The sequence below is a fragment of the Gymnoscopelus braueri genome (genome assembly GCF_963280865.1).
Source record: "Gymnoscopelus braueri genome assembly, chromosome: 12".
Lineage (NCBI taxonomy): Eukaryota > Metazoa > Chordata > Actinopteri > Myctophiformes > Myctophidae > Gymnoscopelus > Gymnoscopelus braueri.
In genome coordinates, this window is record NC_137614.1 from 34,097,758 (window position 1) to 34,112,757 (window position 15,000).

Genomic DNA, 15,000 nt, shown 5'->3' on the forward strand with positions numbered 1-15,000 from the left:
AACCACACACAGTCGGTTGCTCAATTTGCATTTCCCCTCCAAAGCTAATTTGACTTGTCTCGCACAAACTCCACCCAGTCGTGAAGCAAATGATTCACATAAGCCCTGTACATTTTTTTCTTCTTTTTCTTTTCTCTTTTTGCACAAGGCTGCTAGGAGAAGAGGAGAGAGAGAGGAGAGAGAGAGAGAGAGAGAGAGAGAGAGAGAGAGAGAGAGAGAGAGAGAAGATAGAGAGAGAGAGAGAGAGAGAGAGAGAGAGAGAGAAGAAGAAGAAGAGGGGGAGTGACGGCTTGTTCCTGGAAGAGCCCCAGCCTGCCTGCGGAGTCAGTCACATTCTTGGCTGGGATTCAATGACTGAGCAGACACACACAAACACAGAGAGAGAGAGAGAGGAGAGAGAGAGAGAGAGAGAGAGAGAGAGAGAGAGAGAGAGAGAGAGAGAGAGAGAGGAGAGAGAGAGAGAGAGAGAGAGTGAGAGAGAGAGAGAGGAGAGAGAGAGAGAGAGAGAGAGAGAGAGAGAGAGGGGGGGGGGAGGGGGGCAAAGAGAGGGAGAGAGAGGCATAGAGAAAGATAGACAGAGACAGAGAGAGAGACAGAGAAAGAGGGAGAGACAGGCAGAGAGGCAGAGAGAGAGAGAGAGAGAGAGAGAGAGAGAGAGAGAGAGAGAGAGAGAGAGAGAACGAGAGAGAGAGTACGAGAGAGAGAGAGAGAGAGAGAGAGAGAGAGAGAGAGAGAGAGAGAGAGAGAGGACTCACAGACTAATACTCATCTCCATACAGGCAGAGTGAGCTGCGGGGGCAGACGGTCGGCTGTACTGCAGTATTCGACAGCGAAGGGAGACTCGGAGAAGGATTTTATTGAATTTTATAACGAAACCACGCGCACCGGATAAAGAATTCCGCTTCGTCCGCGGCTACTTTTCTTTCTGGATTTTGAAGCGCAACTTTCCCCTTATTTTTTTTTCTTGTTGGGGAGTTTGGAGAGGACGCGTTGAGATATGGACAGACGGGGGTCCGCAGCAGCAGCAGGGAAAACACTGTCCGGTGTCTCCATTCTAGTGGACGGGTCACTGTCTGTGTGTCTGGGACTTTTTATTGGATGTTTGATGAAGCGCTTCGCGACGTTATTTCTTAATTCCGGGAGACCTTGGATTTACAAGGAACGGGGCCATCATTCGGACGCTCGCTTATTAGACACTTCTTCTGAACCCCGGCCGACGACGAGACGAGGGATTTTCGCGTCCAAAGTTGCGGGAGAAACATGGAGGCTATAACTCGCCAGAGCTGCCAGAGCTTCCAACCTCACCCGGGACTGCAACAAACTCTCAAGCAGTTTCACCTCAGCTCTATGAGCTCCTTGGGCGGGCCGGCAGCGTTCACCGCCCGGTGGCAACATGACCTCCTGTTCAAGAAGGACGGCAAGGAGCCCCCCGAGCCCGTGCTGCATCTGCCCCCCATGCAGGGGCCCGCGCCGCCGGCGATGCCCGGCCCGCTCTTCATCCCGTCGGACCGCTCCACGGAGCGCTGCGAGACGGTGCTCGAGGCCGAGACCATCTCGTGCTTCGTGGTCGGCGGGGAGAAGCGCCTGTGCCTGCCGCAGATCCTCAACACGGTGCTGCGGGACTTCTCGCTGCAGCAGATCAACTCGGTGTGCGACGACCTGCACATCTACTGCTCGCGCTGCACGGGGGACCAGCTGGAGATCCTCAAAGTCATGGGGATCCTGCCGTTCTCGGCGCCGTCCTGCGGGCTCATCACCAAGACGGACTCGGAGCGCCTGTGCAACGCCCTGATCTACGGGGGAGCCTACCCGCCGCACTGCAAGAAGGAGTTCTCCGCCGGCGGTGGCGGCGGAGCGTCCGCCCTGGAGCTGGAGCTGACGGACAAGAGCTTCAAGGTGTACCACGAGTGCTTCGGCAAGTGCAAGGGGCTGTTCGTGCCCGAGTTGTACAGCAGCCCCAACGCGGCGTGCGTGCAGTGCCTGGACTGCAGACTCATGTACCCGACGCACAAGTTCGTGGTGCACAGCCACAAGGCGCTGGAGAACAGGACTTGCCACTGGGGCTTCGACTCGGCCAACTGGAGGGCCTACGTCCTCCTGGGGCAGGATTACACGGGCAAAGAGGAGAAGGCGCGCCTGGAGCAGCTCCTGGACGAGATCAAGGAGAAGTTCGACTTCGCCAACAAATACAAGAGGAAAGCATCCAGGGTGAGTCTTCATGGGATTTTTTTTGGAAAAGAAAGAAAAACTGTGCTTTCACTCCTACACAGTTTAATTTTACTCTGTGTGTGTGCAAATGTAACCCAGAGTTACAAATGGATACTTTCAGCACTGAGGATATAACAACAACACTGACAAAACTTTTGTCTTTTATCTAAAAAGTCATCTGAAGTGCACTGACACCCAGGGGTGTTATCACTTGATCCAGTTAAACAGAGATCGCCTGTGTGGCCTGAAGTCGCCCACGATTTGGTGTCCGTTCACATATTGTTACTAATTATCCCACCAGTGACAACAAAACGCCTCTGGTGGCAATAAACCCATTATTTACCCACGAAGCACCTCCACAGGTTGTGTGAACAGCTCGATTTTTATTGGCGTCTACTGTAAATACAATCTCATTTGGCCAACAAATGGCCCAGTAATAAGTGTTAAACAACAATTAGGACCGTAGCCATACAATTCAGGTAGAGACGGGGATAATGGAATGAGTTTTCGAGAGGGCACGGTTCCCAAGACCCCCCCCCCCCCCACACACACACACACAAACACACACGCAGTGTCCGGTGTGGAGTTACATGCACTTCCTCCTCTCTCTGTGTCTGTCTGTCTCTCTCTCTCTCTCTCTCTCGCTCTCTCACACACACACACACACACACACACACACACACACACACACACACACACACACACACACACACACACACACACACACACACACACACACACACACACACACACACACACAAAATATGCATTTAAAAGTGTAAGCGGACAGACCGTCTGGCCATTGTTTTCAATTGTGTGTGTGTGTGTGTGTGTGTGTGTGTGTGTGTGTGTGTGTGTGTGTGTGTGTGTGTGTGTGTGTGTGTGTGTGTGTGTGTGCGCGCGCGCGCGCGTGCGTGCGTGTGTGTGTAGAGGAGAGACTGAAGACGCATCCACTACTAGCTCTAGGAAGTGAGTGTGTTATTATTAATGAGCGGTGTCATCATCCGTGCGTAATAACGCGCTACTTACCTCGCCGTTGGACTCATGTTGTTATTATTAGTTTTTATTAGGATCATGAGATATGCCAATTTGAAGTGTCTGCCTGCCTTGAGAGGGTCATTATAGTACACACGCCCACATGGCTAAACCTAATGTTTGTCTGTCTGCATGTTTGTGGCTTCAGTGTGGGTTCAATCAGTAGGCCTACTACTGTGCAGTGCTGGAGAGAAAAAAAAATGTTACAAATTCCTTTGGTTGTTTTTCTTATTCTGGGCCTTTTTTTTTATAACAAAAGTGAGAACTTGAGAACAATTTGAATATGGAGTTTTATGGAGGAGTCTCATCTAGTCGTGACACCCGCAGGTTTTCACCACTGCTATCAGAAAGAGGAATTAACACCAAAGCTATATTTTGTTGATGTCGTAGATCTGGCTCTTTTCGCAGTAAAAAATTACAGTATATTTGAGGTTGAAAGTGGTTAAAGGAAGGGGGTGGGGGGTTCGTAGAGGTTAAGGTGTCTTGCCTTCCATGCAATCATGGGAGGGGGGGACTGATCAGCTTAAAGAGTATGGAGGGGGCACATAACCCTGACTTACATGGAGGTAGGGGGTTGGCGGTAGACAGTACTCTGATTGTGAGCCTATATGAGTGGGGATTAAGGGTCCGTGCTCTGGTGGGTGCCCTCCCAAATGAGACCCATAAAAGAGCCCCCACCTACCTACCATCCCACCCCACACCGCCCTCCGCAAATGAAAGACCAGCATGGCCATTTGCATGAACTGTTACACATGAATGGAGTTGATGGAGCAGGTTTAGGAGTATTGTGGTGGAAACATAATATGATCCCAACAAAGGGGGGTATTCAGCAAACAACCCCCCCCCCCCCCACCTCATTCACCTACCCCATCCAGCCACCCACACACATGCACACGCACACGCTCATCCATCCATACATACATACCCTTCCCCCTGATTGCCTACTGTTTACCCCAATCTGCATGGGGGAAACGGGCTGAGGGTAACAGACTTTTGGGTGGAAGTGTTTACAAACAGCTTCCTCCCAGTCATCCACTGGGGTTTCCTCTTTACATTCAGTGGCGTTTTCTGAAAAGAAGGAGTAACTCTTGAGGACTGCCAAAGTCCTGCCATGTGCTGTGAATGGCTGGCCTTGGCACTCATCCGCTTTGAAACTCGAGTGGGCGCACCTCATGGTGGAGGACCCCCACTTTTAAAAGGCCCCCTTCTATTTTTATAAGGGTTCACAGGGCGACTGAGTGATTGCCGATTGTTAATATGAATGCTCGTTTCAGTGCCACCCCCCCAACTTAATTCTAGTCATCCCCTCTCCTTTTGAGTGGCCCAGTTTAAGCAATGCTAATGAGGGAATATTTGCGGAGTCGGGATTATGAGGAATATTGCTAAACTTATGGCAACAGAGCTCCCCTTTGTCAGCACATTTCGGCACGGCGGAGGTACTTTGAAAATGTTTCCTCGAGGAAGTGAGCCAAAGTGCCAGACTGCGTCGCAGTGGCTGTGCTTTTTCGGCTCATGACAAAAGTGTCGTCTTTGCATGTTGATGATGCAGGGAAGCGGGCAGCTTTGCGAATGTTAATGGTGGCGTTACGGAAGTGATGGGACGGAGCAGTCTCGCAGGCAGGCAGACACAGGAAGCGATGTCGTTGGTACTGTTCCTGTCTAGAAGTCGCTTGGCAATGAGGTCCCTTTTGACTGTCATGCACATGCACACACATGCACTTATCATGGGCCAATTGCACACAAAAAACTGAACATTTCTTCCTGTAGCGCGACTTTGTTAAAGAAACTGTAATTTGCACTTAAAAGTGCATTCTTGACACCTTATGTGTGTGTGTGTCTGTGTGTGTGTGTGTGTGTGTGTGTGTGTGTGTGTGTGTGTGTGTGTGAGTGTGAGTGTGAGCGTGAGCTATGCATGCATGTGCACCAACAACAATGAGCAAGTGCACTGGACTATTGAATGGGTTCAAAGTTTATGAGCTGGGTGTGGAGCACTACTGGAAGTTCACCCGTGCCAGTGTTGGCCGCAAGTCTTCTGGTTTCTGGCTGGTGCACATGTGGGAGGCAAACATAATCAGTGGCTTTCCGCATCAGGATGTTTAGATAAGGATTGTGTCTGCAGATTAAGTACGTCGCTAACTTTTATTTTGCCCTCAAGATGATGTGATTTATATACAATCCATGTGTTCGGTCGAGATATGAAAGAGTGAATGGGGGGAAACTTGAGTCATGCTTTTATTTTTTTCACCAAGTGAGTCAGTGTCGACTGTTTCCACTTTTTCTGACCTTGCCAAGGCCAAATAAATGTCAAGTGTTTTTGAAAACTCTCTCTGGTTTTATCATATTTTTTTATTGTTGGGAGCGAGCCGTGGTGGTCCACACACTAGACTGGTGTTTTGCAGGTGAATACGAGAGGCCGAAAATAGCAGATCTACAAGCTCACAGCGCATCACAGTCGCAGCGGTCACAGCGCGTTGCAGCACGAACTTGTAGATCGACTATTTTCGGTACGCCTCTGCATCATATAATGAAGTATAAATCAGGCTTTATAGTCTGGGACTCAGGGTGGGCTGCATACCACACGTCCGCCACTCCCTCTCAAGACATGGAGACAAGTATGGCTTTACACAACTGTTTGTTGAAAACTCTCCAAGAAGAACAAGCTTGAATGAAACATGTCCCTACACATGTGCGCTATAAAAAAAATCTACCTCGTGCTCCCTCGCCCTCACTCCTCAGGACAGGAAGATCAGAGTTAAACAAATATAGAGGGTTTCACTGTGCAGATGAATCATAAGTTAGACACTTAAAAAAAAAAATCGGGGGCTAAGAACAGAAGTGTTTATTTGTCAATCAAGCGTATTATATAGGCTACCTCCTATATCGCTGTGCTGCTGAGATTGAGTCTTGCTGCAGGCTGTTGCCATTATTAATGCTGTGGTTAAGCTTTAAAATGCCTGAACGTAAGGCTGGTTGGAGCTACAGCACTGGACCATTAGACCCTTGAAATGGAGGGAAAAGTGCAAGGGGAGACAGAAACTCTCCTGGGCTTGTGAAGCCCTGTCTGCAAGTCAGCCCTTTGCCAGTGGGTTTTGGGGCCTCGCTGTTTTCAAAAGCATTGCTGCTCCAACATGTGGCTCCCATCCAGAATGTGCAAGGGCTGAAACTTCCCGTTTTACTTCCAGAGAAACACCCCCCCCCCCTCCCCTCCATCCTTCCACCCCCAAAAGTCCCCCATTGCAGCCTGGGATATCTGGCTTCCAGCTGAAGGGGCTGCTTGTTTGAGTGGGGTGTGGGGGGATGGGGGGGGGGGTGTCAGAGGGGTAGAGGAAGTGTACTCCCTCAGGGAATATAGGCCTATGTCCTGTTTCATATGCAAGGCACAACCGTGGCTAAGCCCTCTGACAGCTAGCCATGTCCACACAGTAGGCAGGACAACAGCTGGTAGCTCTGCATATCAATGGGCACTAAGAGAATAGCTGCATTTTCTTTTAGCCTTACTGGAGTGAAAATGCAACATTTGCGACTTTCCGCTACTGAGCTGCATGTCACAGCAAACACATGGGATCTCATGGACCTCAACTTTTAGAACTGTTGTGTTGGCTGTTTTTGCGAAGTGATCTTAATGACAGTTGCCTCCGCAAGTAAGGCTGTGTCTGTCCGCTGACTAGGAGAATTATTATTTTGTCTGGCATGCTCTGAAAAGGAGGAAGCCACCGATTTGATTAGGTCTAATGAGCTCTGTTCCAAGCCCTGTTCCATCTTAGTCACCCTGCCAGACGAGATCTTTCACGGAGTACAGTCAGCCCATGATGACATTGACCATAGCTGAGGGCCAGAGAGATCAATGCTATATTGACAGTTGAGTGCTCTTAAGTCAAGTGTGACGGGAAACTCCGTTGCTTCTCAAGCTCCGCTGAACCAAAGTGACATCTGAACACATTCCTCCAGCAGATTCTGCTGCCCTTCAGTGGGATTTGAAACCATTCATATTGTGTCACAGAATATATTTGTGAATTGATGCTAATTAATTCTGTTACATTTGGCATTGCCATTCTTTGTTTGTGAGACCCAGAGATACTACCGATAAAAAAAGAGCTTCTGCAACGGAGATAAGGACAAAGAAAGCCAGCCTTTAACGATTTGGACTGTAATTGCTTTGTGGCTTGAATGGTATGCAAATGAAAGTCAATTAAGAAGGTTTTTTTTAATTAGCAGTTAAGTTTGTGTGTTGAGAGTTCCACTAATTATTTCCCACATATGCTGCTGCTTTGTGAAAGCCCACCACCCTCCTTTTTTTCCCTGTTTGCTGCTAAACCAACCCGAAAACCCACATTTATTTTGTTCTTTTCTCCCCCTCTGAAACACAGCGGGTGAACCGCGTCACTCGGCTCAGATTTGCTCCGAGGCTCCTTTTTGGAAAACTTTGAGGAACTGCTGCATTGGGAGATGAAAAGTCCATGCACTGGGTTCAGGCGCGTAGTTAACACGCACATCTCCGTTGTCTTTCCCCACAAAGAACAACGCACAGCACGGCTATGCTCAGGATAAGAGAGAATGGCAACGAATCACAGGTGACAAGGTTTGTTGTGTTGTCTGGAAGAATTCTTCAAAAGAGCACGATAGAGGCAGCTGCAGAGAATAAATTAAATATGCCAGTTCTTTTCATATCCTTCTGCCAGCAGCTAGTTAATTTGCCGCCTGTAAAGGTTTGTCTAACAAAAGGGGATTTTCTCTACGACTGCCTGATTGCGCACAAGGAGCGAGAAGATCTAAAAAGCGATGTAGGTTAGCTGTTGTTCTTCACAGAGCCTTGTTAATTTTCATTTCTTGCCCAAGAGTAATTGACTTCAATTCAGGTTGCATCGTCTGTTTTGATATGGAATATCAAAGCGACAACACATTGACAAAGTTCACATGAATTTTTGAAAGCTCTGTTTGCGGGCAATTTGACTGCCTAGTCCTTTACAGTAGTCTCCCGCCTTTCATTTCGAAGCTCTCCTAGTTGTGTTCTGCACACCAACCTCGAATATAAAAAAAAACTAATTGCCCCCCAAACAAAAACAGAAAACACCAACAGCATCATTACCATCTAATCTTGTTGTGTTCGAACCAAGTGAACGTGTAAGGCAGAAAAAGAAAAAAAATCTAGCCCCCAGTGCATGCCATTGTCTGCCTTCCCCCCGTTCTGCTGTGCTTCCTGGCCCACAACCCCTTCTACATCGTGTCAGGACTGCCTCCGCATGACAAATGGAAGGGTCAGCAGTGAGGTGCTTTATGAAGAGCACAGGCAGAGGGGGTCGAGCGGTGCATTAATATACCGGCCTGGGTGAGAGGAGGACAGGCCGGCTGCACTCTGGCTTTCTGAGGAGGAAGGAACGAGGGTCAAGCAAGCATGAAGGAGTCTTGGGCTATCCTCTGACTGAAACGGAAAAAAAGAGTGTTCCCAAGAGGAAGCCCACGCTGCCGTTATATGCACCCATGCACGCAAAGTTGCCTGGGAAAGTAGTGCCAGGATCTGCACGTAAGGCTCACAGAAACCGTGTTTCAGGAGTGTAGAATTATTATTTTCTCCTGTTCTGTAGACTTCCTTCCTCTAGCATGGTTCATCCCTTAATTTAAGCATGAAACTCACAGCTCAACTCTCACAGACAGTGTCTATTTCTGTCCCTCTGAGGAACCTGAAGCACATATGATTGGTGCTGTTGTGATGTTACACGGAAGAACCCGTTGACCTGACCGTCCAGGTGTTGGGTGAAGGAAACCCTTTAGTTCTGTCAGACGATGCTGCAATCTGAGGACTGGCAGACCGCTTGCTTGTGAACTACAATGTGTCCATTTTTTTTTGTGGGCATTCATTATTGATGGTAGATTACCGTAGGCGGTGAGGACCTCTGTGTTTATTTAATGAGCTGGGCCTTGAAATATTCATCAGTGCACATGGCACTGCAACCTCAACTATTGCCTTTAACTACACACAACCCAACTTTTCGCCTCAACTACCCGCCCTGCTGCTTTCATACCAGGGAATCAATCGGGCAGGTGTGCAGGGGTAGCCTGGCTCCACCCCCTGAATCCTTTGCCTAGCATTCAGGGTCTGGTGACGCTTTCGAAGGCGGGTGTTTCTCGGTTGAAAATCTGTACGACGAATCGGGATCGGGACAATCCAGTATGAACCAATCGCGTTGGTTCATAGTGGAGTCCCACTTTGGCCACGCCCCCATCTCAGAACTCCGCTGCATTGAGAGGGCTTTCAGACTGAATAATGGAGTGAAACGAAATGAAAATTCAGTCTGAGTGTCAGGCTAGTGCAGGGGCCTATATCAGATGAAATTTGCACTTCCATGTTCAGTGACTAGCAATGTGGATACGTGCCGGCATGAAAGTGAACTGAACGTGTCCATGGTAACGTAGCTTATGTTCACATAGCGTGGGTTCCCGAAGAACTGCTCAGTGTTAGGCGTGGGGATCGCGTGAGTGATAAACATCGTAGTCAAATCAAGGAGTGCTTACACTGTATCACACCTCTTAGCTGTGGTATCTGTTTGTTTTGACTCATTACCGCAGCACTGTAGGCCTGTAAAAGAGACGGCAGCCTGTTGTGTACAGAAGTGTTGTGTCCATATAGACGGACAACAGTGTTTGGCGCCTGTGATGTTTGAGTGCTAACACGTCTGGTGTGTGGTTCTCGCTCTGCTCAGTGACTGTACCAGTGACAACCTCTTACACAGATATGAACACACAAATCACAATGGAAGCGCTTACCTTAAGCCCTGACTGTGAATGGGCCCATTGTTCATGGACCAAGTGCAAGCTAGACAAACATGAAATTGTGTCTAATCGGTCCAAATTGAAGCACATGAAGACATCAGGGTTTTGCTTAACAATTTCAACCTGGAGTCCCTATTTTGGGCATGTCATTGTAGGTGAATCTTTTCGCACCGTGATGCGTTGTGAACTGGTAGGTCGGCTAATTTCGCTATTCGTCGTACAGCAAAGTATATATGGTTTAAGTGGTTAAGTCACACTAGATACCACTGTAGTTTGGAAACTGGTTATAATATGATAATTGCTCTCATTTAGAGGGTCGACTGCGAAAGGCGTGAATTAATTACAGTCGCTGATGTGAGAGACTAGAGAGTTTAAAAGGCTGTAGATGTCTGATTTGACTGTCAGAGGGAGACAGAGTGTAGGGGGGCTTTGTAGAGGCTGGAGCTGGGCGGGGGAGGGGGAATTTGGGGGGATGAGTTTGTGCTGTGTCAGCCGAGGACCTCTCTTTGTGTAACATGGATGTCAGCCTTTAGACCCCCCCCTGCACAGTCTATCACAGGCCTTCCCCCCTCTCAAAAAAAAAGGATTGACCCATGTCGACCTCATCCTTATTTCAGCGCAGTCAGCCAATCGCATGTCGTCACAGCCCAGCTCCCACGAGGCAGATGGGCTGTCTGTGATGAAGGCATTCAGACACACACCAACTTAGAGACTCACTGTTGTCCAAATTCATTTGAACTTCACATGTCCCATTTCAGGGAATATGTTTCCACCGTTCAAGGCTGCACGGGAGATACAGACGCATGTAATCATCTAACGTTCAGCTAGCCAAAACACCCATGCGAGACACAGAAGTAGCATTTCAACACCAGTGTCCTTCTCTGCCTCATTTGGCGCGTGATTGTGCGTGGGCTGGAGTATAGTATGTGCGATGATGTGAGCTGTGTGTGTGCGCGCGTGTGTGCTTGTTCTTATGCCTGGATCAGCTGGAGGTGGAGATTACCATGAGCTCACTGCCTACTGATTTCCAACCCCATCTGTCTGTCTCCCACAGTGATGGGGGCTCGTGACCCCCTCCCCCCCAATACACACACACCACCCCCGCCATGTCTTCTGAGTGTTGCGCATAATGAACGCGCTGGCAGACGGATTGTCACGTGCACAAAATGTATGCACGCACATGCCTGCACGGAAGCACGACACACAGTATATACACACTTGTCAGGTGTGCAAAGGCAGGGTCTGTCTATGCAATGCTGCATGCAGCATTCAAGCAGGCTGAATGTGACCCAGAATTTCCCTTCCCTGTTTTGTTGTAGTGGAAACCAGTTCCCAAGTCCAGACTGTTAATGATCCAATCCACAAAGGGGTTGATTGTCTTATGGCAAACTTAAAAAGCTGACTAACTTTAATGTCCTACCACCTGAATTGTATTCACTAAAATGATGTATGAATTGTAATTTTCTCTAAGTTTAGGAGGGAACTCCCATCCTTTGGCCAGGTATGGGGAATGTGAATGGAGGGACAGATCATTTCCAAGCAAACAATAATCCGAAGCGAATCGTATTTCTGATTGAACTTGGACGATTACACTAGAAGAAAAATCTGCTGGACTACTTGGACTTCTGAAAGTGGAGGACTGAGTGATGCGGATTGGAAAGAACCAGTGCATATCTTTTATTATTTACATTTCATTGAATACTGGATGTCTATTGGATATTATGTGGTCCATCCACAATGAAAACCAGTGTGGTACATCCACTGGCTCTTGAAAATTGAGTGTTGGTTCAAACTGCAAATATTTGGCTACACTCGTCCTACATGTAGCCTATATCCCAAAGGCAGCCATTGAAAGTATACTGAAAAGGCTTGAGGTGTGTTTTGTTGTGGTGTTAGGGGGTGTGTGTCATGCTAGCTTAGTTTTGGCCAGATCGAAGGGCAGCTCTCAGATAGCTCTTGGAGGTATTGTTTTGATGGGGGAAGGGTGGCGTGTGTGCTCCCCCCGCGGTGAGATCCGCTGGCTAGCCATTGTGGTCCCCTTTGTGGCAGGTATCAGCTGGGATGGAGTGAGTTGACAAAGCCACCCATCCCCCTCCTCAGCCCCGCCGGTTGGGTCATCAGTTCTCCCAAAGCGCCTGAGTCATGGACGGCGGCTCATTGTTTGTCCCCCCCCCTCCTCCATGCTCTGTCTTGCCTCTGTTTGCTCGTCCTTTGTGGTAGCTTCATCGCTACTGCTCTCCAGCGTGGCCAAACAAAGGGGTCAGGCAGAGATGGAGCACATTATCTGTCCTTTTTTTCTCTCTCAATCCTCTGAATCCTACAACTGATTAATCTGTCCAATAGAGGTGCTGGTGAATTTGCACAATAATTATTGTGAGTGTTCCGGAATACAGTGTATGCTAGCCACTTTCACCCTGACGTTCTCCCTATTCTGGGCGTGACATTATAAGCAAAAATGCGCAAAGATTTTCAAAAATAGCACATCTACGCTGGCACAATGCGATGCAACGAATGCGATGCACTGAAATAGAAGCCAAGATTTCAAAAAAGTTTGAAATCTTATTTTAAGTTCACACAGATGACGTTATTTGTAGGCAGTACTAGGCACATTTATACAAACCATCCACACTCACAGTCCACTTCTGAGACACAGTGTGACAGAAATGACAGTCTCAGAGTGAGCATTAGTGAGGACCCATATATTGAGATGACGTTGGAAAAAAGGCAAAATGTTCCTTTTAAGTAGTTAACCTGGCCTCAACTTGTATCTGAAATCTATTTGGAATGCTTGGAAGTGTACAGGATGTACCTTATCATGCAAGCAATGTGTCCACTGTGGATGCTGATGCAGGCTTTTAGTAGATAAATGAAACATGTATCATGTCGTGTGTATTTTGGGCCCCGTGTGGAAACGGGTACAATTTTCCTGGCTGATCTCTACATGTCTGTGAACTTTCACGTTTGTTTAGTCTCCTCTTTTACTGGAGTCACTGGCGGCGTCTGTACAGGCTCTTTGTTATGGCACAACAGCTCCTTGGGTTAATCTTAAACTGGATTAATCTGGCAGAAGGTGGACTCAATTGCCCTATTGATCCAACAAAGCAGTTGTCCTGAACTTTGACTGGCCCTTTTTCCCGTCGATTATCACAACCGTGATTTATAGGCGGGGGTGTATGATGATGCATCTAGATCGGCACTGTAAGCTGACCTGCCGAGGCGAGGATGTTTGATTTGGATTCTTATGCGGTCTTTTTTACCGTCTGCATCACTTCGTCTTTCATGCAAACTATTGTGTGACACTCTGGGTCTTGGATGAGGATGGTACGCAGTCTGAATTGGGAGCCAAATGCTGAAATGCAGATTTTGAAAAGGCTGCTGTAACTGGGGGGGATGTATAGCCAGTTGAGCGTTGCACCGCAGGCTGTAGTGTGACGTGGGTTTCATTTTGACAGTCAGGGCGTCTGCGAATGGGACAGAAAGAGAAACAACCTCTGCGAGCAGCCACACCTTGGCTTCAGCTCTTTCAGGAAGTGTGGGAGGTGTGCGTGTGTATGTTGTGCGTGTGTGTATAGTGTGTGGGGTACAGAGAGTTAGGGTAGGGCCCCTGCAGGCATCGGTTTACCCCTCAGGAATGAAGTGTTGGAAACAATGGCTTATAATGTCATTAACATCCTTCCTCCGGGCTTGCCAGCCATTCCTGCCCTCCCAAGTCATTGATCTGTTCAATTAATCCCATCCCGGACCCACTCTGGCAAATGAACTGGCCATGCAGATACTAAATAAAACAATGTGTTGAAAGGGGATCCCTCGTCCTGGCTCCGAACGCTCGCTTCTCAGGTTTTAAGGAACCCGCCGCCGCCACCAGCCGTGGTCTCTCTCTCTCTCTCCACCTCTCTCTATCGTTTTTTTTGGTATTTTTTATTTTTCATTCCTCCTCTCCTCAAACCTTCCTTCCCTCCCCCGAGCTCTAGTGAAACCCATTGATTTCACGACTCATGCCCCCTCCCCCATCTCATCCCACTCACATAATCTCTCATTGTAACACAGATACACACACACACACACGCACGCTCACACACACACACACACACACACACACACACACACACACACACACACACACACACACACACACACACACACACACACACACACACACACACACACACGCTTGTCTCCCACATGCACAAATACACATGACGCACGCAGTGTCTCCCGTCGTTAAACCACATCGTGCCTGGACCTACGGAGACTTCCTCTCATGCTATTTACACACACACACACACACACACACACACACACACACATACACACACACACACACACACACACACACACACACACACACACACACACACACACACACACACACACACACACACACACACACACACACACACACACACACACACACACACGCTTGTCTCCCACAGAGCAGACAATAGTAGTACTCTTGAAGCCCCTGGCTTATAATTAATGTAATTGTAGATCTCTGAGACAAGGTAATGTGTAGAGTAACTGCCTCCTACCTACACAAAGCTGCCCCCGAGAACAAAGACATTATTTTCGAAACCATCAGCAGCCCCCTTCCTCCCTAAGCCATGGCCTTCGAAGGGGGGCTGCCAAGGCTATCTCCAGCAGTAGGACATCTGTTTATATAAAGCTCGCTGCCATTTATATACGTCTCCTGTCAGTCGTGTGTGTGTGTGTGCGTGTGTGTGTGTGCATCTGCGTGTGTGTATGTGCGTGAGGGACGGGTCGACTTATCCCATGTGACCTCTACCCTTCTCGCCGGGCTCATCTGTCTGCCCTGTTTAATTATCTCAACACACATGCACGCACGCATGTTTGTGTGCGTGCGCGCACACACACACACACACACACACACACACACACACACACACACACACACACACACACACACACACACACACACACACACACACACACACACACACACACACAGGTCAGGGCTGCGGCTGAACCTTG

At 48.4% G+C, this 15,000-nt stretch overlaps 1 protein-coding gene across 1 annotated transcript in view; it reads left to right on the top strand.

Moving 5' to 3' along the window:
* The first annotated feature begins 746 nt into the window (after positions 1-746).
* Positions 747-15,000, top strand: part of skia (v-ski avian sarcoma viral oncogene homolog a) — a 76,181-nt gene continuing 61,927 nt past the window's right edge. Inside the window, exon 1 of the mRNA XM_080444507.1 lies at positions 747-2,208. Within this exon, the coding sequence (XP_080300633.1) occupies positions 1,261-2,208 (948 nt within the window). The 5' untranslated portion in view covers positions 747-1,260. The remainder of the gene's footprint in view (positions 2,209-15,000) is intronic.